Source organism: Bufo gargarizans, chromosome 4 (assembly GCF_014858855.1).
Source record: "Bufo gargarizans isolate SCDJY-AF-19 chromosome 4, ASM1485885v1, whole genome shotgun sequence".
NCBI classification, from domain to species: Eukaryota; Metazoa; Chordata; class Amphibia; order Anura; family Bufonidae; genus Bufo; species Bufo gargarizans.
Window position 1 is genome coordinate 248,095,524 of NC_058083.1, and position 26,719 is coordinate 248,122,242.

At 42.7% G+C, this 26,719-nt stretch overlaps 1 protein-coding gene across 5 annotated transcripts in view; it reads left to right on the plus strand.

Annotated features, from left to right (window-relative positions):
- The window catches only part of MYO6 (myosin VI), a 254,132-nt gene extending 228,462 nt beyond the window's left edge, over positions 1-25,670 (plus strand). For 3 of the 5 annotated variants that reach the window (XM_044290290.1, XM_044290292.1, XM_044290293.1), the window contains 5 exons: positions 8,052-8,155; positions 14,022-14,153; positions 18,335-18,361; positions 22,249-22,467; positions 24,132-25,670. In XM_044290290.1, the coding sequence (XP_044146225.1) occupies positions 8,052-8,155; positions 14,022-14,153; positions 18,335-18,361; positions 22,249-22,467; positions 24,132-24,331 (682 nt within the window). In that variant the 3' untranslated portion in view covers positions 24,332-25,670. The remainder of the gene's footprint in view (positions 1-8,051; positions 8,156-14,021; positions 14,154-18,334; positions 18,362-22,248; positions 22,468-24,131) is intronic. The other 2 variants (XM_044290291.1, XM_044290294.1) reach the window with 1 other exon arrangement.
- The last annotated feature ends 1,049 nt before the right edge of the window (positions 25,671-26,719 follow it).

The following is a 26,719-nucleotide window of genomic DNA, read 5'->3' on the forward strand; positions in this document are numbered from 1 at the left end:
AAGAAGTAGAGGACACTGAATTAAGCACTCCAGAAGTTGGGGGAACCACGACTGGGTGGTCCAAAACGGGACTATAAGAACAAGATCCGCTCCCTGAAGGCGGGTTAGAGTTAAGACTCGTGGGATCAGAGCGAACGGAGGGAAGGCGTAGGAAATGTGACCTGTCCAATCTTGAAGGAATGCATCTACCGCCTCTGCGTCTGGATCCGGACGCCAGCTGTAAAACCGTGGGAGTTGGGAGTTCAAGGCGAGACGCAAAGAGGTCTAAATAGAAAGGACCCCAACGGGATGAAATGGATGAGAAGACTGTGGTGTCTAATCTCCAATCGCTGGAGTCCGACAGAAAACGAGAGCTCCAGTCCGCATGGGTATTGTGTAAGGCCCTGGTATATACTCTGCCGACACCGTGATCTCCCTGGCAAGGCAGAAAGTCCAGAAATCCCGCGCCAGGTGGGATAGGGTTGTAGAATGCGTGCCTCCCATGGCATTGACATACCTGACTGCAGAGATGTTGTCCATCCGTAATCTGATGCAAGCCTTGGTCAGGTTGCTCGCGAAACTGCGAACTGCAAAAGAACCCGCCAGCAGTTCTAAGGCGTTGATGTGAAGGGTCGACTCCTCTACCGACCAACGACCTCCAGTAGACACACCGTTGCTGTAAGCTCCCCAGCCTAGAAGGCTGGCATCTGACTCTATCGTGATATCCGGACGGGGACGAAAAATCGCCTTCCCATTCCACACTTCCAGGTTGTGGACCCACCAAGACAACTCATCTCTGGTGTCCTCGTCCAAGGTGATCAAATCCGCGTAGGATGCTCCCGATTGAAGGTGGGCAATCTTGAGCCTCTGCATGGCCCGATAATGTAGAGGGGCTGGGAACACTGCTTGGATGGACGAAGAGAGAAGGCCTATTATACGGGCCAGGTGGCGTAGGGAGACTTGTGGAAGAGAGAGGGAATGAAGGAGTTCCTTGCGGATGGCTCGCACTTTGGAAGGAGGGAGACTGAGGGTCTCCGTGGATGAATTGATGGTGAAGCCTAGAAACTCTATGGACTGGGCCGGAGTCGAAGTCGATTTCTCTAGATTGAGAAGAAAACCCAATCGAGATAACAGGTCCATGGAACATTGCAGATGTGTAAGCAGGACGGAAGGGCACTGGGCCATGATGAGGATATCGTCTAGATAAATAATCAGACGAATCCCTTGACTGCGGAGACAGGAGATGACCGGCCGTAGAAGTTTGGTGAAGCACCAGGGGGCCGAAGAAAGTCCGAAAGGTAGACATGTGAATCTCCATATCTCCGAGCCCCAGAGAAAACGAAGAAGATCCCTGGACGACTCGGCTACCGGCACTGTCAGGTAGGCATCTTTCAGGTCTAGTTTGACCATCCAATCGCCATGGAGTAGCAAATCCCTGAGAAGGTGAATGCCCTCCATCTTGAAGTGCCGATACCGCACGAAAGCGTTTAGGGCCCGAAGGTTGATTACTGGACGCATTTGACCTCCTTTTTTGGCCACCAGGAAGATACTGCTTGGGATTCCCTCCGTGGATACGGGAGCTCGCTCTATGGCACCCTTCTGACATAGCGCCGTCAGCTCCTGATGCAACAACCGGCGCGTTGAGGACGGGAGAACTATAGGATGTGGAGGGGGAATTTGGATCTGAGAGCAAATCAGTTCTATGTGGAATCCCCGTACAGTAGAAAGAACCCATGGGTCGGCAGTGATGGTTGACCAGACATGGGAAAAAATACGGAGTCTGCCCCCTACCCAAGGGGTCAAAGAAGATGTTGGAAGTCGACTTACCGAAAGGGCGTCGGTTAGATGAACCCCTGGCTCCGCGGGAACGCCAAGTTGATCCTCGGGTGGGGAAGAAGGCGGGTGGCTGCCGGAACTCTTGTGTGTAGGGACGATAGGGGAAGGAGCCTCGACCCGAACCACGGGTCTGGTAGGAAGAACGGCCGGACAGGCGGCCCCTGGAGCTGCCGGCCCTGTGAGAGACCCTACCCTGGAATACTCGTTTCATCGAGGTCTGGGCCTTGTCAAGGGCAGTGAAGGCTCCTACGAACCGGGACAGGTCCTTTATAAAGGAGTCCCCAAACAGTAATCCCTGGGCCTCTTTACCTGCCTCTGTGAGGGCTAAATTAGAGAGTTTGGGTTCTATTTTAAAAAGAATCGCCTTTCTTCTCTCTATGGAGAGTGACGTATTAACGTTGCCTGTTATGCACACAGCCCGCTGAACCCATCCCCGGAGTTCCTCCGGATCCACCAGTGAGTTCTGGGATTTGGCTGACTCAGCCATTTCAAAAATTTTTGTTAGAGGGCCCAATAGGTCTAACAGCTTGTCCTGACAGGACTTTAAGGCCGACTCTAAACCCTTCTTTGGGTTCCAGCCCGACTTAGAGAGGAATTGACACATTTTCGGGTCAACAATAGGTGTCTCACAGACTTTATTTGGAATAATGGGTCTGGGGCACTCAGCTTTCATTTTATTGCGCGCCTCCTTAGAAAGAGGCTGGCGCACTCGGGCTTCTAGGTACTTTGCCACATGTGAGGACGGGAGCCACTCTGCAGACCTTGGGTGATGTAATGTATCGGGATCAAATAGGGGCTCACCCTCGGGATCTAAAATGGCTGAGGATTCCAAAGGAACCTCCATGGAAGCAGACTGTGGCGTCATAGATCTCGAGGATGGACCTGGAAGGTCCAAATCCAAAAGATCGTCCTCCTCCAAGTCCTCAAATTCGATAGAACGATACTGAGCCTCCTCATCTGAGTCGGGTTCAGAGCCCGAAACATAATCTTGTTGCGCTCTAGCGCATTTCCACTGCCTCGCCTTTTCTGCCTGGCGGGCATAGTCTCTTTTGCGTGAACGGGGCACGCCATCTTGGGTGGCTTCAGTTCCACCAGTCTTAATGGTTCTGGAGGCAGGTAGTAAGGTCTCAGATGGATGGGACCTAGAAGTTTTGGAGGAGGAGGGGCCGGCCATAAGGGCTTCAGAAATTGAAGTGGATATGGTCGTGGACATAGACCCCATGGCAGCCTGGATAGCTGCAGTCACTGAACGCTGAATAGCCGAAGTTTGTGCCTCTACAGACATGGCAGCTTGTTCTTGTGTATTAGAGGGCACCTCCACAATTTCAGGGGAAGATTCACACCCACCCATATTCACTTTGGACATTGTATCAAAAACGGGTATTATTAATAGAGCCTAATGTGGCTTATCAACAACGGGCTAATATTAATAGGGCCTAATGTGGCTTATTAAGCAGGGCAGTATAAATATATAGCCTAATGTGGCGAAATGGCGACAAAAAACCCTCAAGTATAGATAACTATATGCTAGCAGGGATACACTGAGGCTCCGGCAGCTCTTCTGAGGAGAATCGGCGCAAATCTCGCGAAATACCGCGAGATCACGCTCGATTCAGAGAGGAGAGAGCGGGATGCGCGCGAAAAAACGTCGGAGACTTGGTGAGGTAAAATGGCGGCCGAAATCTCGCGAGATTTCGGCCGCCCAGAAGGAAGAAGAAGCGGAGCGGCGCAGAGGTGGCGGTGGGTGACAGGAGTGTTATGGAGCGGCGAAATGGCCGCACAGGGAGTGGGGTCGAAACCCAGCAGCGCTACAGGTGGGAGACTGAAAAACCTAAAAGGGAAAACTTGTGCCTAGGGGAAAAAACCAATAAGGGCAGAAAGGAAAGAGTGGGGAGGAATGACACACCTCACCAAAATGAGGACTACAAGGAGAAGCATAAAATATATATAACCTATAATATATAACATATACCTAATACCATAATACAATAATACTAATAACGCTCAGCCCACAGACAATGAGACCACTGTACTTATCTGTGAGGAGAGCAGCAAAGAAAGAGGAGGAGTCGACAGTGACTAGAACTGTTATACTGGCACAGTGGGGAGGAGTCAGTTGCCATGGTTTCCACTTTGATTGATTTGTTCGTTTTTTTTTTTTTTTTTTGCTGCTATATGATTTTAGTAAAGAAAGAGATAGCAATAGGAGCCTCCGTGTCATGTAATAAAATTCAGGTCCATAGCTGCTGTGGCCGTTCACACGAATGATCTGATGGATGGCTGATGAGCAGCATTCTGGTCACACTCTTATGTGTATTGTCAGCATTAAAGGGGAACTAAACTCAGAAAGCAAACACTGAAAGAGAACCAACAGCAACATAATCTCCTTATGTGTCTTTGTTATTTGCTCTTGTTTTCGCTAGATATCACAATTGCAGACCATGAAAAATAAACTAGAAAAGCAATCTATTGTTCTCTTGGGCTCCAGCCATTTGTCCTCCCCCTCTCTCTCCCCCCTTTCATGCTGATGCATGTAAGGCAGGAGGTTTAGGAGGAGGGGGCTGGGTTTAGTGTGGATACATTTTCTCTGTACAATGAGTGTGACTATTTTGTTGGAAGGAATCTCCTAGTTACAAATAGTACAGATGGATTTGATTACCGCCAGATGTAGCTGTAATACACTACAGAATACTAAATCAACCAAGATAAATCCCACTCCTCTCTCCTAAATAGCGCCACAGCTAGGCAGATTTGCCTTTCAGGTTCCTGCAAAAGCTGGGTTACCACCATGTAGAGCTGTAATAGACTACAGAATGCTAAATCTACAAAGATAGATCACCCTTCCCACTTAAATATATATAAGTATAATCCAGACAATGGTTTGTTGCGACAGTATGTGAGAGAAAATACCTGTTCTGTCTGAATTCTTCCCCCGTCTACCAGAAATCCATCAGACCTTCCTCTCTAGTGATAGTCGTTATTGCTTAAGCATGTAAAGCTATGTACACAGCACAACGTTTTGTCACATGACATACTTTAAATGACTGTTTCAGACGGATGTCATACAGGGGCATACACGGAAGATGGTAACAAAAATGGACTCTGTCCAGATGCTGCTGAAGATGTAGAGTTTGGATGCATGGTCTTAAAGAGAGAGAACTACAACTACCCTTATGTCCAGACTGTTTTGGGACACCAGCGTCTTTACATAGAGAGGGATATGAGGACAGAACTACAATTCAGTTGTTATGGGGCATCAGTAGAAAATATAGGGAGAGGGGTATGAGGAGAGAACTAAAATACCCAACATGTCCAGACCCTTACTATGAGTCATCAGGGGCCATTACATGGAGAGGTATATAATAGGTGATAACTACAACTCTCAGCATTTCTAGAGTGTAATTATGGGCTATTGGTGGACGTTACAGGGAATGAGTATAAGGAAAGGACTACAGCTCCTAGAATTTGACAACTTATAGAAAGAAATGCTAGCCTCTCACAGACACACACTTCTCTGCACTGCTGAGCTGTGTCTTAGTGGGTAAATGAGGGCAAATGTAATTGAATTAAATGAGAAATGCAGATGATAGATCCCAGGGGAGTGGGAGAGAAAGTGGCTGTGAGGAACCAAGGTCAGGGACGCCTATAGTGGTGCAGTCACATCCATTTGCTGCCATTTCAATGCGTCTTGTTAGGCCCTGCCCCTCTCTTGAACTTCCTGTTCAGTGTGTCTGTTACGTTAGGCACGTTCACTCAGCCGTTCTGTAGCCGAAGATGGGGGATAACTAGGAGAAAGTCAAAGTGCTTTGTCTGCGAGATCTCTCCTAAACTGCTTATGGACATCTCTGTGTGCACTGCGGATTAAATGTGTTTGTACGATGTTTAAGCAATCTTTTTTATGTTTGCAGTTGTTATAAAACCCTTGCTTTATTGTGGATTGGTATAATTTAGTAAAATGTTGTGCCATACAGTTCCTCCTAAAGACATTGTGCTATGTATGCTAATTTAATTATGTCTGTATTCCCATTTCAGTGTCACACTGTGACATACAGAACGGAGCGGTTGTTTGGGCTAGTAATAGTATAGCAGGATTTACAGTGCCCATTAAGTAGTGTTTGGTGCACAAGGACATGACATGGCCATGAAATATCTGCTGTTTTTCCTTGGCTGATCTGAGGTTTCATTCATGAGTTATGATACTTTATGTAAATTAGGCCTTTGGTGTAATGAGGGCTCCACATATACTCTCATTGCTCGTTTCTGTGGCCAGTCCCATCCCTGCTGCTTTGATTGACAGGGCCAGGCAGTGGCAAAGCAGCGAGGGAGGGGTTGGCCACGGAAAGGAGTGGAACTTGGGTGCAACAAGATCAATGATGACACCCTCATTGAATGCCAAATTGGTATATTAAGAAAAAGTTTCATAACTTGAATCAACAAAATGTAGGTCGCTGGTGACCGATTCCCTTTGAAGTGCAACCCCTATGGCAAAGCTATATGCACAAAGCACTATTTACCAGTTTGTGCGTGGACATTCTTAATTTTGATGAGTGCATTCCATTGTATCTGTTGTAAAAGGAAAGATTGAAGGCAAACTGATAGCTGGATAATCATTTTAGCTGATTTTATCTAAGCCATTGATATTAGCCAGGAATACGATAGCTGTGATATGCAGAAAGTATGTAATAACACTCCAAAATGTGAATTAAAGACCAAAAACAAGCAGAAATTTAAAGTAGATTTGCTTGATGTTTTGAATAGGTGCCTCAGTTTGAAAGATTATGTTGGATTATGAAAGAAGCAAGCAGGAGCAGTTAGTTATAGGCCGTTATGTTTGTGGTAAAACTGCTGATAACAGCAAGGCAATAGCTGATGGCTGAGCAGTAGACACAATGGCTTGTATGCTTTAAACAAACTGATGCTCCAGGTCCAGACCTCATTGGCAGTCAGGATTCCAGTATGTGCAATGAATCAAGTTAAAAATGTGACAGCACTTAGAACTGAGCTTGGTCCCTTCTTCCGATATGATAGAGATGACCAAGGTGCAATCTTCTGTCTGTTTAGAGGGTATACCTACCTATAAAGAAGACTTCCACATTACCTGCTATACTTTTATTGGAAGCACAGTCCTATGTGATGTCTAGTCTTTGGTTCATGGAACTTGAGCAATGGTATTCTATTACCTAGTTTTGTGAGAAATGCAGTTTAATTTTTAATGGGTAGCCTAAAAAGCTTTTCCAAGACTTTACAACTGATGAGCTATCCTCAGGATAGGTCATCATCTGATCGTGGGGGTCCGACACCACTACCGGTCAGCTTCTTGAGAAGGCATCGGCGCTCTTGTGAGCGCCATGGCCTTCTCCCTGCTTACCAAGCACAGCGCTGTACATTCTATAGAGTCTGTTTTTGTTATCCCTGAATGGAGGGGTAGGTTGGCCACAGCTCTATTCACTTCTATGAGACTGACAGAGCACTTGAGTGGGGACAGAGTAGGGACTTTAGGACCCCTCGTCCTCAGGTTTCTGTAACCTTCAGTTTGAAAAAATAAAACATTAGTCAGTGGAGCCTTTTATTGGGTCAAGGAGCACGAAGGTCGTCACCATAAACTAGAAGTCGATTCACTGTGTAGACTTCTCTGTATGCACATAATACATAACAGCCTTTACTTTCTATACCCATCAGCTATTCTTTCGGGAAATGCAGGTCAAAGATCACCAATGAAAAGATCATTGCTCTAGAACACAGCTCTGAGATCTGCAGCATTGTTCTTCACCCACAGATAGGTTCACTTAATGGCATCCATGCTTCTACCAAGTCCCTTATATTTTTTAGAAGTTCTTTAAATATATTGTGACACTTAATTCAATGCAGGCCTTTGTGCCCAAGCCTTGTGCCATAAAAGTGAACAATTGACTAACTGCTGGTAATATAGCTGTATCATCAGAGTACTTCTGCTGTGAATGCTTTCCTTAATGCTGTAGATCATTGAAGGTCTTTACTGTTCTGTATTCCTACGCAAAAATCCGCTAGTGCATCACACTTTTTATTATTTTGTCAAAAGTGAAATCTAAAATATACCTTTTGGAGCAGAAACCAAATATTTGTCGACGTGCTGCATCCGCCATCCTGCAGACTTCTATTCTCCCTCAATTTCAAAAAGCCTTTTATTGTTTAGCCTGTAGTTGGTATTTAGTGTCATTTATTGCATAAAATGACTTGTGTGTGTGGTGCTGTTACAGGGGGGTGCAAGTCCAGGCTACAAAATCGGCTGCCAGTGTCAAGAAGTATGACTTAAGCAAGTGGAAATACGCAGAGCTCAGAGATGCAATCAATACTTCGTGTGGTAAGTCGACAAAACAAGCTATTAAAGAGCAAGACGTGTGTAATTAAGAGCGTGCACATTAAGTAGACAGGAGTGACGGCTGCTGCGGGGAGAGTGTAGTAATCCTGCAGGAGAAGACAACTGACCCAGTTGTGTTGCTGGAAGTTTACAACTTTGCTACCGTCTGCAGATTGTTTTCAATTATTGTGTAAACTTTACGCTTAATAACAATATTTACCTAATTAAAACATAAAATAAAAATAAAAGCACTAAATAAAATAAAAAGTTGCAAAAATACAATAGATGTATTTTTTTTAATTTAACAGCTGCAGTTTAGTACAGAGTATTACACATATTTGATATCCCTTTAACAACTCATACGAACAATTTTGTAAATTATTCATGTCTGAGATGCTACTAAATCTGTGAATAGAGACTGAATAAGGAGGACCTGGACCATGGTTATGGTGGAGGACTGCAGCAGTGTGCTGTTTGCCATGTTTTGCAGTGTACAGAGGCAGCTAGTATAGGTGAGAAGAGCACACTCCTCATGAATATGCTAGAGTCCTAAGTATAAGGCCCCTTGCACACAAACGTGTGCGCCCCGTGGTCGTGGTGCGGCCCTCAAAATGCGGGCCGCAATGTACGAGCACAGTCCTATTCACAGACCTATTCACTTGAATGGGCCCGCGATCCGGCTGTTCCGCAAAAAGATAGGACATGTTCTATCTTTTTGCGGAAAAGGAAGTACGGGAGGAAGCCCCACGGAAGCACTCCGTAGGGTTCCGTTCCATGCTTCTATTCCGTACCATTCCGCATCTCCGGTTTGCGGACCCATTCAAGTGAATGGGTCCGCATCCGTGATGCGGAATGCCCACGGAACGGCATCCATGTATTACGTTCGTGTGCAGGGGGCCTAAAACTCTCTACCTGACTTCTTGATTAGTGTCTCTAATTTGGTTGTTCTACCATGCCAAATGAGTGATTTATGTAGTTCACATTAGGGATCAACCGATATTGATTTTTTAGGGCCGATACCGATAATCTGTGAAATTCCTACTCAAATCTGCTGAAAATGAATGTTCATTGTTAACGTGTAGTTATTTTTTTGTAAATCTTTCTTTTTCATTTATAATTAATATATATATATATATATATATATATTTTTTTTTACTATTAGCCCCCTTAGAGGGCCTTGTCCTATTCACCCTGATAGAGCTCTATCAGGGTGAATAGGACCTCACACTGTCCCTGCTGCTCTGTAAGCATTAAGCTTACCATGGCGGCCAGGGCTTCAGTAGCATCCTGGTTGCCATGGTAACCGATCGGATCCCCAGGCTTACACTGCTGGGGCTCCGATCAGAACTGCCACTGCACCACCAATGTAATGAGAAGGAGCGGAGGGGACCTCTGCCACCAATGATAATACTACTTTGGGGGGGGGGGGGGGTTGCGGGGGCGCACTGCGCCACCAATGATTAATTCTGGGTTGGGGGAGGGGCGCACTGCTCCACCAATGTCTAATGTTGGGGGGGCACTGCTCCACCAATGAAGATACCTCTCTCATGAATTCATATACAGGAGGCGGGAGCTGGCTGCAGAATCACGTAGCCGGCTCCCGGCCTCTATGAGCAGTAGCTACGATCCGCGGCACCTGAGGGGTTAACTACCGCAGATCGCAGCTACCGCGCATAGAGGTCGGGAGCCGGCTATGTGATTCTGCAGCCAGCTCCCGCCTCCTGTATATGAATTCATGAGAGAGGTATCTTCATTGGTGGTGCAGTGGCCACAGCCCCTCCCCTCCTCTTGGTCCTCCCTCCTCTTATTGGTAGCAGCGGCAGCATAGGGGGAGGGAGACACTGCTTCCTTCTCCCCTGTGCTGCTGAGGGAACATGGAGAGCGCTGTCAGCAGCGCGATCCTTGTTCCCCATACGTTATCGGCAAAATAGATGCCTATACCGATAACGTTCAAAATCCTGAATATCGCCGATAATATCAGTAAAACCGATAATCGGTCGATCCCTAGTCCACATAATGTATTGTCACAAAATTACCTATTTAAATCAAGTCTCTATCCCAACCAAAATTTAAATAATTTAGATTTTACTCTGGCCTCTGAGCCGTATAATAGGCATTTCCTGCTCTGTAGAGATCATTTGTCAGCAGTCCTCTCATTATTATCACAGGCAGGATTACCATGAAAGCTAACACATCTTTTATAAAGCTGACGTCACAATTCACCCCCCACCTCCCTAAACAATAATCTCTGCACATGTCACAGAGCATGTGCACAGCATTTTCCCATAGAAGTCAATAAGTTGTTTGTGATGTCCTGATGCCTACTGTAAAAGCAGAGCTGCAGTTCAGCCAAGATGGCTGCCCTGTGGTTCTTGAAAGGTAAAAATAGATTTAAAATGAAGAATTAAGGGCTGTTTCACACAAGCGGATCCTGTGCGTGTCATCTGCAGCGTGAATGACAGCCAAGCCCCGCTCCGGACAGCAGAGACACGGAGCATTAACATGATTGATAATGCTCCGTGCCTCTCTGTGATCTTTTTATTACAAAACCACGTTGGCAACTTTATCTCACTGTGATTTTATAGTAAAAAGATCACAGAGGCACGGAACGGGGCTCGGCTCTCTTTCACGCAGTGGATTCCACACAAGGGATCCGCTTGTGTGAAAGAGCCCTTATACTGCATCTTACGTCTACAAAGAAGACAGCTGGGGCTGTAATGGAGAAATATTAATCATTGACACCTTACACAGCACACAGGTAAAAAATGGCTAGTAAATAATATTGTAGGTGCTGAAAATATAGCTGCTGAGAAAGCTTGAGTAAGGCTACTTTCACACTAGCGGCAACCTTCTCGTAGTTTTATTCTGGCGGCCTCTCGGCATGTTTGCCGTGCTACCGCCGGAACTCTGGCCTGCTCCCATTATAGTCAATGGGGCCGGAGCGGATCCGGCAGGCTGTTCACCCGCCGCTGCTGCTAGTGTGAAAGTAGCCTAAGGGTGCTGACATCCATAGTTCTTGTCCTGGGTTTTCTGATTGCATTTGCCATTTGTGTTTTTTCAAGCAAGGCAAAAAAAGTTGTTTGTGACAAACCCCCCTAGAAATGAGGGAAAAAACACCACACCCAGTGCATGCTGTCATTCCAAATCAATGCCATTGACCCAAAAAGTGCCATTACAAAAAACACGCTGGTCCTGTGTTGTTTTTTGACTCTCAGAAGATTAACATAAATACATGCACTCCCTTAAATCTCAGAATATTGGTCTCATCCCTCTAAACTCCAGCGTTGCTCAACTTGTTAAATGAGTAAATATTTTTTTTACCTTTTTAATGAGAATTCTTTTGAATCGTATGTCATGATGCAATGAATAATTTACAATGCAGTTGTACTAAACAGCTGGGAACACTGACATGCATATAAATATATTGTGAATTCCCAATCTCTAGTGGAAGTTGTCTCTCCAATCAGATTTACCTTGAAGTCAGTGTTGTTCTAAGTTTTCTGCAGTTTTTTTTTTCTTTGGGCAAAAGACTTGACAGTGATTTACCATGTGCAAAAACATGCTCTTGTATGTATTATATATGAGTCTTTGCTGGTTTATTACAGGTATTCCAGTTTGATTTCTGCATTTAGGGAATACTGACTCTGTAAATGATTTCAGTAGTTAAAGGCCATGGACCCCTGTGAGGGAATTTTTTTTTATTATTGAATTTTCCTTTTTTTGAACTAAAAATTGTTTTTTGATAAATCCAACAGTTTTCTTTCTCTACAGCTTTCATTTTCACTGCATTTGCAGACTATTGCTTCTCCTCAATGAATACTACCTAGGGCTGCACTAACGGTTCGATCTGTTGCCCTTATCTCTAGTTCCCTAAAAACTCCTGAACCCTCATTTAAAGGGGTTGTCTGGGTTCAGAGCTGAACCCGGACATACCTCCATTTTCACCCGGGCAGCCCCCTGACTTGAGCATCGGAGCAGTTCATACTCCGATGCTCTCCTTTGCCCTACGCTAAATCGTGCAGGGTAAAGGCATTTTCAGGAGTTCCAGTGAGGAACCGGGCTACCAGGTAGCCCGGTGATGTCACCGGCACTGATGGGCGGGCTTTAGCGCTGTTCTAGTCAGTAAAACAGCTAGGGCAACACTAAAGCGTGCCCATTAGAGCCGGTGATGTCACACTTCCGCCCGGCAGTGTGTTATTGTAAACAAAAGAGCCCGTGCCCTGCACGATTTAGAACAGGGCAAGGGAGCGCATCGGAGCATGAGATGCTCCGATGCTAACATCAAGGGGGCTGCCTGGGTAAAAATATGGGTATGTCCGGGTTCAGCTCTGAACCCGGACAACACCTTTAAGCTAAACTCTTGTCAAACTTATAAGACTTTAGTTTATAATAATGTTTATAAGCTGTTAGGAAATTAAAGATAAGATCTACAGATAAAGCCGTCAGAGCTCTGACAACTTCACCGAGAAGGAGAAGCAACAGTCTGTATATGCAGTGAAAGTGAAAGCTGTAGAGGAAAAACTGTAATTTAAAAAAAAAATAAAGACCAACTGGAAAATATTTTTGGCCCAAAATAAGTAGAATGCAATAATAATGATAAATACCCCAAAGGTGCCTGTAGCCTTTTAAAGGGGGTTTTCCTGGGAAATATTTTTTCTATTTTTAATTTAAAAACAAAAGGGCCACAAGGGGTTAAAAAAAATAAGCAGTACTCACTCTTACTGATCCCCCCACTGCTGCTCCTCACAGGCTGGTCTGGTTCCCTCTGCTCTTCGCTTCCTGTTGCCTGCTTGGTGCTCCAATAACACCAGGAAAGGCCTGCTCATCCAATCACTCAGTATGGGAGGAAATTTATCAAACTGGTGTAAAGGAAAACTGGCTTAGTTGCCCATAGAAACCAATCATATTCCACCTTTCATTTTTCAGAGCTCCTATGGAAAATGAAACGTGGAATCTGATTGGTTGATATGGGTAACTAAGCCAGTTTTCCTTTACATCAGTTTGGTAAATCTCCCCCAATGAGTGTGCCTTCCATGGCATTTCCAGGAGCCGGGAACAAGAAATGGAGCCCAGTGGAGACTAGAGGACCAAGATCATAAGTTAAAGAGACAGATCGACCACTTAGGTTTCTGTCTTGATCTGTGATCTAGCTTCTGGTGATAGGATGCAAGTCTATTTTTTAGCATGAGCAACTTTATAAATATTACCAAAAACTGCAGCTTGAAAAAAGTCCAACACTTCAGATCAGATTTCTAGTAGACCGAGCTTCTCACTGCAGAAGTCAATTGGAGCAGCGATGAGCTCGATCCGCTACAAAGCAGGGCTGTGAACTCCAGATCCTCTCATACAAATTCATCCTTGACTGGGCTGAAAATGCATGTTTTCTTAGTAGGAAGAGGGAAACGAGCCAATGTGAGACACCTGGCAGTGGCTTATATCCATGGGAAAGGATTGGATAGTTGGAATCCAGCATGCCTGATCCGTATCTCAGTGGACATTAGGAAAAGTCAGAAGGACTCTTTTAAAAAGCCTATTTCTTTTCTTATCACATTGAAACTAGTTATTTACCTTAAGAGTGATAAGGGTAGGTTCTGTCTATATAATTGACCAGAAGGGTAATTTAAGAGAGGACCTTGGTGAAAATAAAAAAAACTTCACGTGCAATGACGACTCGCATAGCTCCTTCTTGTCTCAGAAAATGAAGGCATGGTTAGCCTAGAGCACAAATGATTGAAAACGTATACATATTAGCTACCTATAAGGGGTTAGGGGTATAGTCAGTCTTATTGGACGTACATCTTATACCACATGGTTGCAGTAACCAGAGTATTTTTTTTTATATTTTTTTTTCCTCCATAAATGTGAACAGATATCGAGTTGCTGGCAGCATGCAGAGAAGAATTTCATAGGCGGCTCAAAGTTTATCATGCCTGGAAGTCAAAGAACAAGAAGCGCAATACAGAAACTGACCAGCGTGCCCCCAAGTCAGTTACAGATTATGGTAAGCCTGGGCTTAGTAATTATAGTCCGTGTACATATTAATATATATCAGTGCAGCAATTCTTCTTACCTTATTTACATTCACTAGGTCACGGAATTAGGCTTCGGCTTCGAATAAGTGTTTTCTTAATTGTTTTGTTCCACTTATGAAAAGCCGGAATCAATTTTTATTCTAAATACATAATCCTTGAGGATAATACTTCTCATTTCTTTTATACACTACTTCAAATAGTTTGTGCTTCCCATAGAAGTACCTGCAACTGCTGGAAGATAGGTTTTTCGAGGTTAAATTCCCTGAATGAAGACTTTAATCCTTATTTAAAGGACCAGGTTAATATGTATAGATAACCATATGTAAGAGTGATTTACATCTTATGGGCACATTAATTGCTGTGCGCCATGTTCAGAAAGGTGTTGAACACTTGTGATAGCATAGATCAGGCATCCTCAAAGTGCGGCCCTCCAGCTGTTGTAAAACTACAACTCCCACAATGCCCTGCTGTAGGCTGATACCTGTTGGCTGTTTGGGCATGCTGGGAGTTGTAGTTTTGCAACATCTGGAGGGCCGCACTTTGAGGATGCCTGGCATAGATGTTGGGGAAGGTTTCTCATTGACTTATTTTCTGTGATGGATGTTTATATACGCATTGAGATTGGTTGCCTGCATCATAATCATCATAGTCTAGGTACTTGAACCAGACTCTCACTGTGTAATATGAGGATCAAATTGATTTTGTTGATGAAATTTCGTTTTTTTCTCCTTGCCTTCCACGACCCTAACGTATTTTATTCTTCCATCAACATGGCTGTATGAGGGCTTGTTTCACGAGATGTATTCTTTAATGGCACTGTTTAATTAAAAAAAATATCTGTCATTGCATCATTAAAGGGATTCTCTGGGTATAATAAGATTTTCTTAAGTGCCAGCAGCCTGCCTTCTTATGTCTCCATCTTCCGGTCCCCGGAGCATTGACATCCGGTACAGCATGGTCATGGTCACATGCTCTGACACAGTCAGTGAGTTTGTGGCCAGTGGCCATGCTGCGCCGGATGTCAACACTCTGGAGACTAGAACATAGAGACTCTAGAAGTAGTGAAGAGGACTGGAATGGCGGGGGCAAGTAAATATGAAATGCTTGAGAAAATCTAATTTTTCCCAGAGAACTTGTTTAAGATGCTGTACTCTAGGCAGACACCCTTTTACGGCAGGCAAGTCTAAGTACTGTGTGAGTCTTCCATATGGCGCCATCTCCTTAGGGCATTTGCCCATCTGCATACTGCACCTATCTAGGGCCACAGTGCACACTCACAAAGCGCTACCAAGGGTGTTACCCACAAACTTTTCTTCTTCTGGGCTCCAGCCCTCCTCCTCTCCCACGACCTAGTGCGGCTCATCCAGTTCTCTGAAGAAGGCAAAGTAATCTTAAACTGTATATCCGCTTGTTTAAAAAACTTAGCACTTGAACCAATGCAGTGGAGTACAGGAGTTTCATTTCTACCATTGAGTCTTCTGTATGACAGAGTCTCCTTCTCTAATGGCCTGGATGGACAGGATCGCTGATCCTGTCTGTTTAACCCCTTAGATGCTGCAGTCAATAGCAACCACAGCTTTCAAGTAGTTTTAGAGGAAGGGGGCTCTCTGTGTCAGCCATTGACACCATAGCAAATGAAATTGCAGGGTGCCGATGACTACACATGGCAGCCGGGGGTCCGAGGAAGCCTCCAGGTCTGCCCTCTGTGTGTATATCTATTAGGCCAGTGGCGCAGCCTACTATGTTGCCTGTCAGTTTCTACTGACTGCATAGTACATGGTACCACATAAGTAGTGCAACCTACTATGTAAGAGATCAAAGGATCACCTGTCAGAGTTCCCTTATACGAGTAATAAGTGTAAAATCAAGACTTAAATAATACTTTTATTTGAAAAAAATATATTGATGTTAAAAAATACACCTTTTGCCAATGGAAAAATAAAATAAAAAATCACCTCCATATATTTGGTATTGCTGCATCCATAATGACCCGAACAATATATAATTATCATGTAATTTATCCTGCATGATACATCATGCTATTTATGCTGCAAAGTGAATATCACAAAATTTACTATGTAAAAAAACCAATGGCGGTATTACTGTCTGTTTTTCCATTCCTTCCCAGAAAGAGTTAAAAGTTTAACAATGATTGCCATTAAAAATTACAACTTGTCCTGCAAAAAACAAGCCCTCATACGGCTACATCGTTGAGAAAAAAATAAAGTTATAGTTCTTGGAATGAAACAAATCAAATGAAAATGCTTGGTTACTAAGGCCCAATATCCATACAGGAGGAGGGGGTTAATTTTGAAGTATATAGTCTCAAAACCACTATTGGCCTAATATTTATCACTAGTTGAAGTTTTCTTGTAGTCTAGCAATACTTTATGAGCTAAACATTTCAGCAGCACAGATCTCGGCCCAGACAATTCTCTTGATCTAAAGCACACTCGTGTACCATGTTTGCTACAGTATATCAGTGTAGGTAAAATATATCAGACTGAGCATAGACCTGCCACACACCTTCAGCTGAGAAAAGTCTTTCTGGGATTTCACTTGCTGGACGTAAAAGGGAATGTTTCAGGTCACTGTCAGCAACAGACATCTTGAAAATGATAATGATTTGACAAGGAGTATAATAGAGAATATTAGATATTATAGTGATTCAAGAATAAGCACTACATATAGAAATACACATAAATTGTAAAACAAATCCCCTTACTTGAAGGGGTTGTCCGACCTAGGAGCCAACCAACTCAAAGCCCGATTAAAAAACACCACTCACATGTCCTCAAACCCTGCCATGGGCCGAGTCATAGGAGTGGCAGGACTGCCACTTTTTCTGTAATTGACCACCGTTTTCAAGGATTTGCGTCGGTCAGCTTCTAAGTTAAACAGCACCTTTAAAGATTGATTACTGTAGAGGAGGACTATTCCTATAAGGCCTCTTGCACATGAATATGCCGTGTTTTGCAGTTCCAAAACACGGATGCCGCCCGTGTGCCTTCCACAATTTGCGGAATGGAACAAACTGCCCATTATAAAAATGCCTGTTCTTGTCCACAAAACGGACAAGAATAGGACATGATCTATAATTTTTGCAGAGCCATGGAACGGAGCAACGGATGCAGACAGCACACGGAATGCTGTCCGCATCTTTTGCGGCCCGATTGCAGTGAATAGGTCCGCACCCGAGCTGCAAAAAATGCTGCTCGGATGCGGAACCAAACCACGTTTGTGTGCAAGAGTCCTAAGGAATATATAATGGAGTCTTCTCTGGATGCCCAGGAGATCAGCCGACCCCTTCTTCCTTCTCAGCCACTGCAGAAGGAACCCTACCCCATCCGCTGTCTGCCAGCTGGAAATTAGCCCCTGTTCCTTGCAAGGTTTATACAAGACCACATTTTTTAATTTCCAGCAGACAATCTGTTTTTTAGAGAAACTGGATCCGTTCCAAAAACTGATGCTAACTGATGTTGATTTTTATGGCAGCTTAGCCGTGATCGTTTGACCTGTGTTTTTAGACCAGGGTTGTGTCAATTGGAGGCTTTGAAATGTGATAAAAATTTATCCTATTGCATGCAATCCATTTAACAGATCCTTCTATTGCTTACCCAATAAAAAAAATGGACAGGAACGCAAAAAGAGAAAATCTAGGCTCTTTTGGCTTATGTTATTTCTAAAGAAACCTGTGGATATGTTTAATGGAAAATAAAAAACATGTAGTGAAAGAGGCCTTAGGGTTTTCTGCATGTTCCTGAAGCAAGCATTGTATCTCCGAATTACACTTTGTCTTCATGTCTAGATTTAGTGTTCCTTAAAAACTGAAAAAAACTCAAATTGAAAACTGAGTTGTGAGTAGAGAACTGGTGGAGAAAAATAAGACACCTAAAAACAGTTTCTGATGAATGTCTCCATAAGAAATACTGTTACTTTGATAGTACGCACAAAATCCTTTTGGAGGCAGTCCACAATCGGACCTATGAGCTGGGCACCCCTGCATTAGCTCATCATTATAATGTATAATCAGAGCTCCCATACTTTGCGTCTAAATAAGAAATTGCATGCTTGAATTAGTAATGTTCCCCCCATTAATGGCTGTCGGATACATTGCATGTTTTCAATTCCAAATGATATTTATTTACAGATTTTGCTCCATTTATGACCAACACAAGTAAGTGCCCAGATGGTAAAACCACTAACCTGAGATCAGGGGGAAAGGTGTTCATGCTTTCTGCTACTAACCAATGGGTTGTTTGCTACAGTTGTGGAAGTCAATGAAGCCTCAACAACTTAGTTAGTAGGTTCATAGTCATAACCATGGCATCATATCTTTTGGGGCGGCTATAAGCCCCCCTGGCAAATAACAACAGTGGCACCATAACCTGGCATGAGAAAAATGGGGGAACAATATTAAAATAACAATCAGTGGAGTGATCTCACTTGAGGGAATACATCACTGTTACCAGGGCCCAAGTGTGGCACTGTACAGGATCTTTAAAGGGACTCTGTCACCACGACCTTGGACTATATTCTCCAGTAATACATGAGTAGTACTGCAGATCATCTGCCTTCTCACACCGTCAGCACTGTTTCACTTTGCCTACACTTCTGCTTTGTGCACTGATTAGTCATTTTCATGAGGAAAGTATGTACATACATATCCCAATCCACTACTATATCCTCATTCTTAGCAGCAGTTATATTTTAGAATGTGGGGTCTGGGGACAACGCTGAGTAGACATTTTGAAGCACCCTCTAAAATGCTAATGACTCCATTCAGGAGAATATTGTACCTGCGTAAGGTTCTGAAATCTTTGAAAAATAACTAGCTAGTGCCATTTTACATACAGTATGTACTTGTTGTATTCATTTCCAGTAAAATTATAAAACCATAGCGAACACAAGACCGAAGCAAGTTTTTTGGTTAAGACCTTAGTCATTGTTTTAGAGATTGATGCCTACAAAAAAAGTCCATTGTAATATCTCTAGCTAAAGGTTAAGTGTTGAGAGACATAACTGTAGCAAACAGCTTTCATAAAATAAAGGTAACCATAAGGTGGCGCTAACAGTCTCAGATGGTGTGGTGGGTTTTAGTCTGCAGTATATCAGCTGCCATGTGACATGCATAGAAAACATTGCTGCTGGGGCTACCTCAAGCCTATATACACCTACTATGCCCCATGCCAGTTTTCTGGAGTAAAAGTCACCAACCGTGGGTTTGCAATTTTTTAAATGCCATTGCGCCTAGGCACAAGTGACGTTTCTGCGCCACATTTGCCCCTTTAAAAAAAAAAGAGGCGTGGTGTGGTCGGGGCCATCGGCTTCACTACGTATGCCTTCATTGTGCCTAAATGATGATTGAAATCTACTCCCGCCACAAGCTGGAGTTCGTTTCACTTAAGGCGCAAAGACTGTCTGAGGATGTGCATAATTTATGACGAGGCCTGCTTCTCCTCATAAAATAATTGCATCGATGCAGGGGGATATCAAGATCGGCAATGAAAATGCCAGTCTTGATAAATGACCCACACAGTCTGGGCATTACTAAAAGTAAAATATTTTCAGCCATTTATACCTATGACTACAGTATGTGGACAGATGCAGAATGTTTTCTTACATCATGATCACATGGCAATTTGCACTGATATCTGCCTATAACAATCAGCATAAAAGGGTCACCTCATCGACTCCTTGGGGTCTCCTCTGCAGTCATCATGGAGATTGGTCAGCAGAGCTTATGGGCGATGGTTGCTTTCTTTTCTACAGTTACTTTGTTCTTTCCCAGAGCTGGGGCATGGTTGGTCTCTGCCATGATGTATCATACCGATCACATGTCTCTGGTGAAACCTTTTATTGTGCAAATAAACTGAAATGACTGCTTAGAAAGGAGTACAATCATGACGGGTACATTCTTCATGCCAATCTATATCCAACTGAACACATGAACAAGATCCTTTTTAAAGCCACTGTTAGGCTAGACAGAGACGGCTGCAGTAACTGAAACATGTTCTGTAACCAAAATTCATTGTTCTGATGTACTCATTATAAAAATGACGAGACCGTTCCTAACATTAGAATTGCAATGGAGAAATTTTGGTAAGCCTGTTGGTCCGCGGGGAATTAACTTCCCGGTCATTGAGGTGCTTATTGCAGAATGCTGACGTTGGTACAGTAGTTTGACTTCCTGGAAAGACTCATGATGGCTAGCTTCAGGCCTCCATGAACATTACTGAATTGTGCTGGCCGTCATTGAGAATTGTGGAACCCACGCAGCCGTGCACTTTATCTCTATGGAAACAAAGATACGTTTTCAAAGTTGGAAAGAAGCTGACATGCACATACAGTGTGTTTGTCATATGCTATGGGAAGATTGTCAGCTTATATTGGATCTGCAGATTGAAAAGTGAAGTTTTTTCAAAGTGGAACTCGCTGAATCATCAAAGAAAATGTAATGACTCGGTAGTCGCATTCATTACAACTCTTGTCAACAAAGTTCTCTATTCCTGACACTATATCCCGTCAGCTGCTGTGAATTTCTGCTGGAGGTGAAGAAGCGGTATTTTATTATGTATGAGCTCTGCTCTTACTTGAGTTGGGTAAGGGTGGCGGGTCTGAAACCGGTAAATCTACAAGTCTAAGCATATACAGTACCATGCAAGCCGCAGACCGCTAGAGTGTGGTAGATCCTTGAGAGTAGAAGGCTGAAAAAAGTTACATCATGTAACATACATTAAAGGTAACAAGCATACTGTGTGGTTTTTATGTTCTTTTTGATTGAAATGAATCATTTTAATCCAAAAATGCAACTGCTCCCCACCAACATATGCCACAATGCTGAACAAACATCTCTCATGTTGATCCCTGTCCAGCTTGGCGCTTGCAATCTGAATTCCAACTTAACGTATCGGTATGTTTTTTGGAGTGTGGGAAGAAACCGAAGCATCCGGAGGCAACTCAAACATGCACACTCCATGTAGATGTCACCCTTGGTCGGATTTGAACCCAGTTCCACAGTTCTGCATGGAAACTGTACAACCGAGCCACCATGCTGCATCCATGAAACATGCAAAGTTTTTGTAAACTTTTTAATAAATATTCGGAATCCCCTAATTAGGCAAATAATTTAAAAATACTTTATCAGTTATGATATCAATATTTAAAGGGGGTGTGCAGCCAGTAAATATTGATGCCCTATCCTAAGAAGAGGAATAGGCACTTGTGCAAGCGCTACTTCCATATGAGCACCACCTCCTCTTCAAACAGCTGATCGGCAGGGGTGCCGATATTGGTGACCTATTCTGACTTGTATTGGCTGCACAACCCCTTTAGTTTCCTTTTATGTAGCTGAAACACATTCACATGATATAACCCAGGTTTTGCTGTATAGACACACATTTGTCATAAAGGGACACTAACCCTAACAGCTGGTGCTAATATAATTTGTACATGTATGTTTGGTTCCCAGAATTCAGTGAAGTGTTTTCTGGGTATCCTACCATGAAGAGTATTACAGCCGCCCTTTACTTAGCGTCTTACAAAAAGCAAACGTAGATAAAACAATACTTTTTTACTGTACCTTTAAGAAGAAGCACTAGCAGTTTTACTTCTTTTGCAGAAGCATAAATCTATTTTACAAATTCTAGTCTAATTGAGCTTCATATGATTCCAGCCAATATTGTGAGGAAGTACTGAGCCATGTAATGTAATTTCAACCATTTTTAAAGTACACCATTTTTCATATTCAGACTTGAAAGGCTGGCACTGCAATAAAAGTATCATTGCAAGTACTCTGTAATATGACTTGCCCTGCTTCAGGCAGTAATACCAGTGAAAGGCCAATAGTGCAGCGCAGGCTTATTATCCTATCTCTCTGCCTTTCCTATACTATAATGGTGGTCATTTCAAATAGAGCCATTAGCCGTGCTGAATAAATGTATCTTGGATTCTAGACTGTTCATTACAGAGTAAATATCCACTGGATTGTTGGCAGAGTTTGTCATAACCGAGCAGTTCCTTACGTTTTTCCTGTGAATTGTGACATGTACTATGTGTGCACAGCCCAGCAGAACCCAGTGGTGCAGCTGCCTGCCAGACAACAGGAAATTGAGGTGAACCGGCAGCAACGATACTTCCGCATTCCATTTATTCGCCCGGCTGACCAGTACAAGGAGCCTCAGAACAAGAAGAAAGGATGGTGGTATGCGCATTTTGATGGACCATGGATTGCCCGTCAAATGGAACTCCATCCAGATAAGCCACCAATCATGCTGGTAGCTGGTATGTGTTCTAATCACTGCACTATGTTTTAATTGTCTATTCTGTATTTTTATTCTTTTTTTCCTTTTCCCTACCCTGATTTTGTAGATTGATGACAGGAAATGTCCCAATCCCATTTATAAATTATATGTAGGAAGACATCTTTAAATCTAGTTGCTTTATAGAGTTACATCACATGTCTGGAATGCTCATACTTTGAACTTTATGTGTTCGTAAATAAATTGGTTCAGCATGTCAAGTGTTGGACCTGAAGTCTGTAGGATGCGGCCAAACAAATCGGCTGTGCTGTGGCCGCTTTACGTCAACTACCACGGCAGCATCATCATAACTAATTACAATGATATTGTTTATTCATTCTTCGTTGTTAATGGCCAGGCGGGAATCCGCAAAACCATGCGGCCATTAACAATGAAGACCAAATAAACAATGTGGAGCAAGTTAATATGATGCTGCTGTGGCTAGTAAGGCTGCATAGTCAGCTGCCAGGTAGTGGAGGTGAGTACTGTATACGTTTTAGTATTTTTATACCCAAGTTTGGATACCTTAGTTTTTGTGCCACAGGGCTAGATCTTAAAGCCAACCTTAACCTAAGGGCTCATGCAAATGACCATGATTGGCCCAGTAAACATGGTCTGTGTGTTGTCAGCATCTCCCCTGACCCAAGCTGAAGGTATCATAGTGATTTATAAATTACTATGCTGCAGTCATTTCTGGTCAGGGGAGCCAATGTGTGCATGAGTCCTAAAGATCTTTCTCTTCATTCTTATATGCCCACTAGTCTTACATTGGGCATATTGGGTTTTTCTACAAGGTCTATATACCGGTGCTTTAGTTATTTAGTCTGATGCTAAGAGGTATTTAAAGAACAATTCCCTCCATTCTCAATCATACATTGATCAGGCCTCTAACCTTATTGAGTCATTTTTATTTAAAGTGAAGATGTATTTATTAAGTTAGTGGAGCAGAATAAAATCACTTAAAGGGGTTGTCTCACTTCAGTAAGTGGCATTTATCATGTAGAGAAAGTTAATACAAACCACTTACTAATGTATTGTTATTTTCTGTATTGCTTCCGTTGTTGGCTTAATTAATATTTCCATCACGTAATACACTGCTTGTTTCCGTGGTTACGACCACCCTGCAATCCATCAGTGGTGGTCATTCTTGCACACTATAGGAAAAAGCTCCAGCCTCTCTGGTGGCCGGGACCGTGGGAGCTCACATAGGCTGGTGCTTTTTCTTATAGTGTGCAAGCACAGCCACCAATGCTGCATTGCAGGGTGGTCATAACCATGGAAATGTGGATATTAACAATATATTAGTTAGTCGCTTGTATTAACTTCCTCAATATAATAAATGCTATTTGCTGAAGTGATACAACCCCTTTTAATTCTTTGAGGACAGGACAACTTCAGTACTACCGCAGGTGAGCATTCCATACTTCAAAAGGGCATGCAATGGATTTCTTTACTGTAAGACTTAACTGAATATCTCTACCATAGGATGCTGTGAGCTTTGATGAATTCAAGAGGTTGTCCCATCTGAAAATGTGTCTTAATTGTTTTAAAGTCTATGAAAGCTAGTCTACTGGAATTTTGGTGGGCACACTTTGTTAAAAACAAATTACAAAAATATTAATCATCTTAAAAATGTACCGATTTCAGGCAAAGATGACATGGAGATGTGCGAATTAAGTTTAGAAGAAACCGGTTTAACAAGAAAACGTGGAGCAGAAATTTTGCCCAGACAGTTTGAAGAGATTTGGGAGCGCTGTGGTGGAATTCAATACTTGAGTAATGCGATTGAAAGTAGACAAGCCCGGCCAACGTATGCTACGGCAATGCTGCAAAACCTTCTTAAGTAGCTGTCTAGTGAATTTACTGTTGCACTAAGAGATTAGTACATATGGGCTAAAGCAAAGGGAAACCAACCTCTGACAGAGGAACTAGGCATTCCATAATCGTGTAATAGAAAAGTCTTAATATAAAGTGAACACGTTTTATTAATTGCGGGTTTTATTAATTCATACTTTTTGAGGTTTTGATCTAGTATCTTTATAGTTATGTGGTCTGTGGCCCTAGTAGTTTTATGTTTCCGTTTTATTTATCATGCATCTTGATTTGTGAGGCCTTACCTTGGATAGTTGTTTATTGTCTCATCTTGAACATGGAAGAGAAACCACAATACACTGAGCAAGCCAATTCTATGGCATTACGTTGCTAAATGCTGGAGAACCCTTCAAAGTATAATGGAGATTTAATTAAAAGGGTCACTGTGTAATTGTACAATATCTTGGTTTTAGAAATACTATTCCATGGACTGTAACTGTTTTGAACTTTTTTTTTTTAAACAATTTTTCTCTTATATGAAAATGTATGGCCTTTAAGTCTGTTGCCTATGCTACCATTTATTCTCCTTTAAAGTAGAGGAACATTTGACATTCCAGCATAATTTTAATAAGACATTTGGATTTGACTTACTGTTTGACTTGAATGCAATGAATGGAGATCATATAGGATTGATGCGATATGCATCAATGCATGTGTGTATGTTTTACTGCACTGAGATTCAAAGGTAGTTTGGCCGCTAAATAATTTAAGATTAAATATTAAAATTATTATTAATGATTATAATGCACATTTACTTGTCCTGAATTCAACCTTCTCCGTATAGGTTTAAAATATAGTCTGACATCTTTGTCTATTATATTGTACATTCTTTACCAGCCTATAGACATTCTATTTTCTCAATTGCTTGGCTGAGGTCTAGATATTGCCGTATAGCGGCCATGATATGACTGTCTATTTATAAGGGTTTGATACCATTGTTTTAGTGCCCTATCCGATAAAAGGAATGAAAATTGTTGGGGTCATTTATCAAACTGGTGTAAAGTAAAACTTTCCTACTTGCCCATGTCAATCAATCAGATTCCACCTTTCATTTTTCACAGATCCTTTGGATAATGAAAGATGGAATCTGATTAGTTGCTATGGGCAACTAAGCCAGTTCTACTTTACACCAGTTTGATAAATGACCCCATATATTCTTGTGACTTGAAATGTATCACTGAAGTTCATTTTTGTGTTCCATGTGCTGTGACAAAGATACTTTGGATTGAAACCCTCTGTTTTTCCCTGTCCTCTCCGAAAGAATGTTAACACAACCTGGTCAACTAATAAATTATATAGTTATTTCATACGGTTGTCAATCTCTGCAGAGTATTTATTTCTTTTACTTGAGTTCATGTACCTGATGTGCTGTTCACATTTGGCAAAATATATTACAAGGCTATGCTACATAGTGAGTTTAAAAAAAAGACTGCTGTTTGAAAAGGTTGTGGAGCTGCAGTGAGCACCGCAGCTTCCTCGCTGCTTACCGAGTGCCATCCAATGGACAACGGCTGTGCTATGGGGATGAGCTGCGCCTAGGCCCTGTGATGGATGAATGTGACATCACTGACGTAATAAGGTGTAGCAGCCTCTTCAAATACAGCTTATCGGCAGGAGTCCTGGCAGTTGCCCCCACGATCGGATACTGATGACCTATCCTGATGAAAGGTTATCGGTATTAAAACCCTTTTAAGTCTGTCAAGTTCAATGTTTTTATATGGTACTTACAAATTCCCAGTAGATCCAATGGAAGGTAAGAACACCAAGGATAGACCAATTTGGACTTGTATTTTCTTTAGCTTTATCATATCTTAGGACTATATGGCCCAAACTGGACTGCATATTCAACATGCGCCTGCACCAGTACTTTATAAAAGCGTAAAATAATACTTTATCTTTAGAAACTGCATTTAAAGCTTTTGATACAGCAGACTGCCAATAAGGTCTAATTTTATCCTTAGGATAGGTCCTCAATATGATATTGACAGGGGTCCCAGGACTCAGCTGTACAAAGAGGCCACGGTACTCTGTAAGCGCTTAAAGGGACATTGTCACCTGGATTTTACTTACTGAGCTGATAACATCACCACATCAGTCTCCACGATATACATTAAAATATACTAGTCTTGTGTCTTTTATTTTGTCTATAAAATCTGTTTTATTAATATGCAAAGTACCTCGATAAGGAGCCCAAGGGGACGTCCCTCTGGCAGGGCGCATGCGCGGGATTAAGGGCGCTGCACAAACATTACGTAGGCGAAGAGGAGTAAATAAATTAGCAGTGGGGCAGTGCTGGGCTCCGACTGCCCGAGGGACGTCCCCTTAGGCTCCTTATTGAGGTACTTTGCATATTAATAAAACTG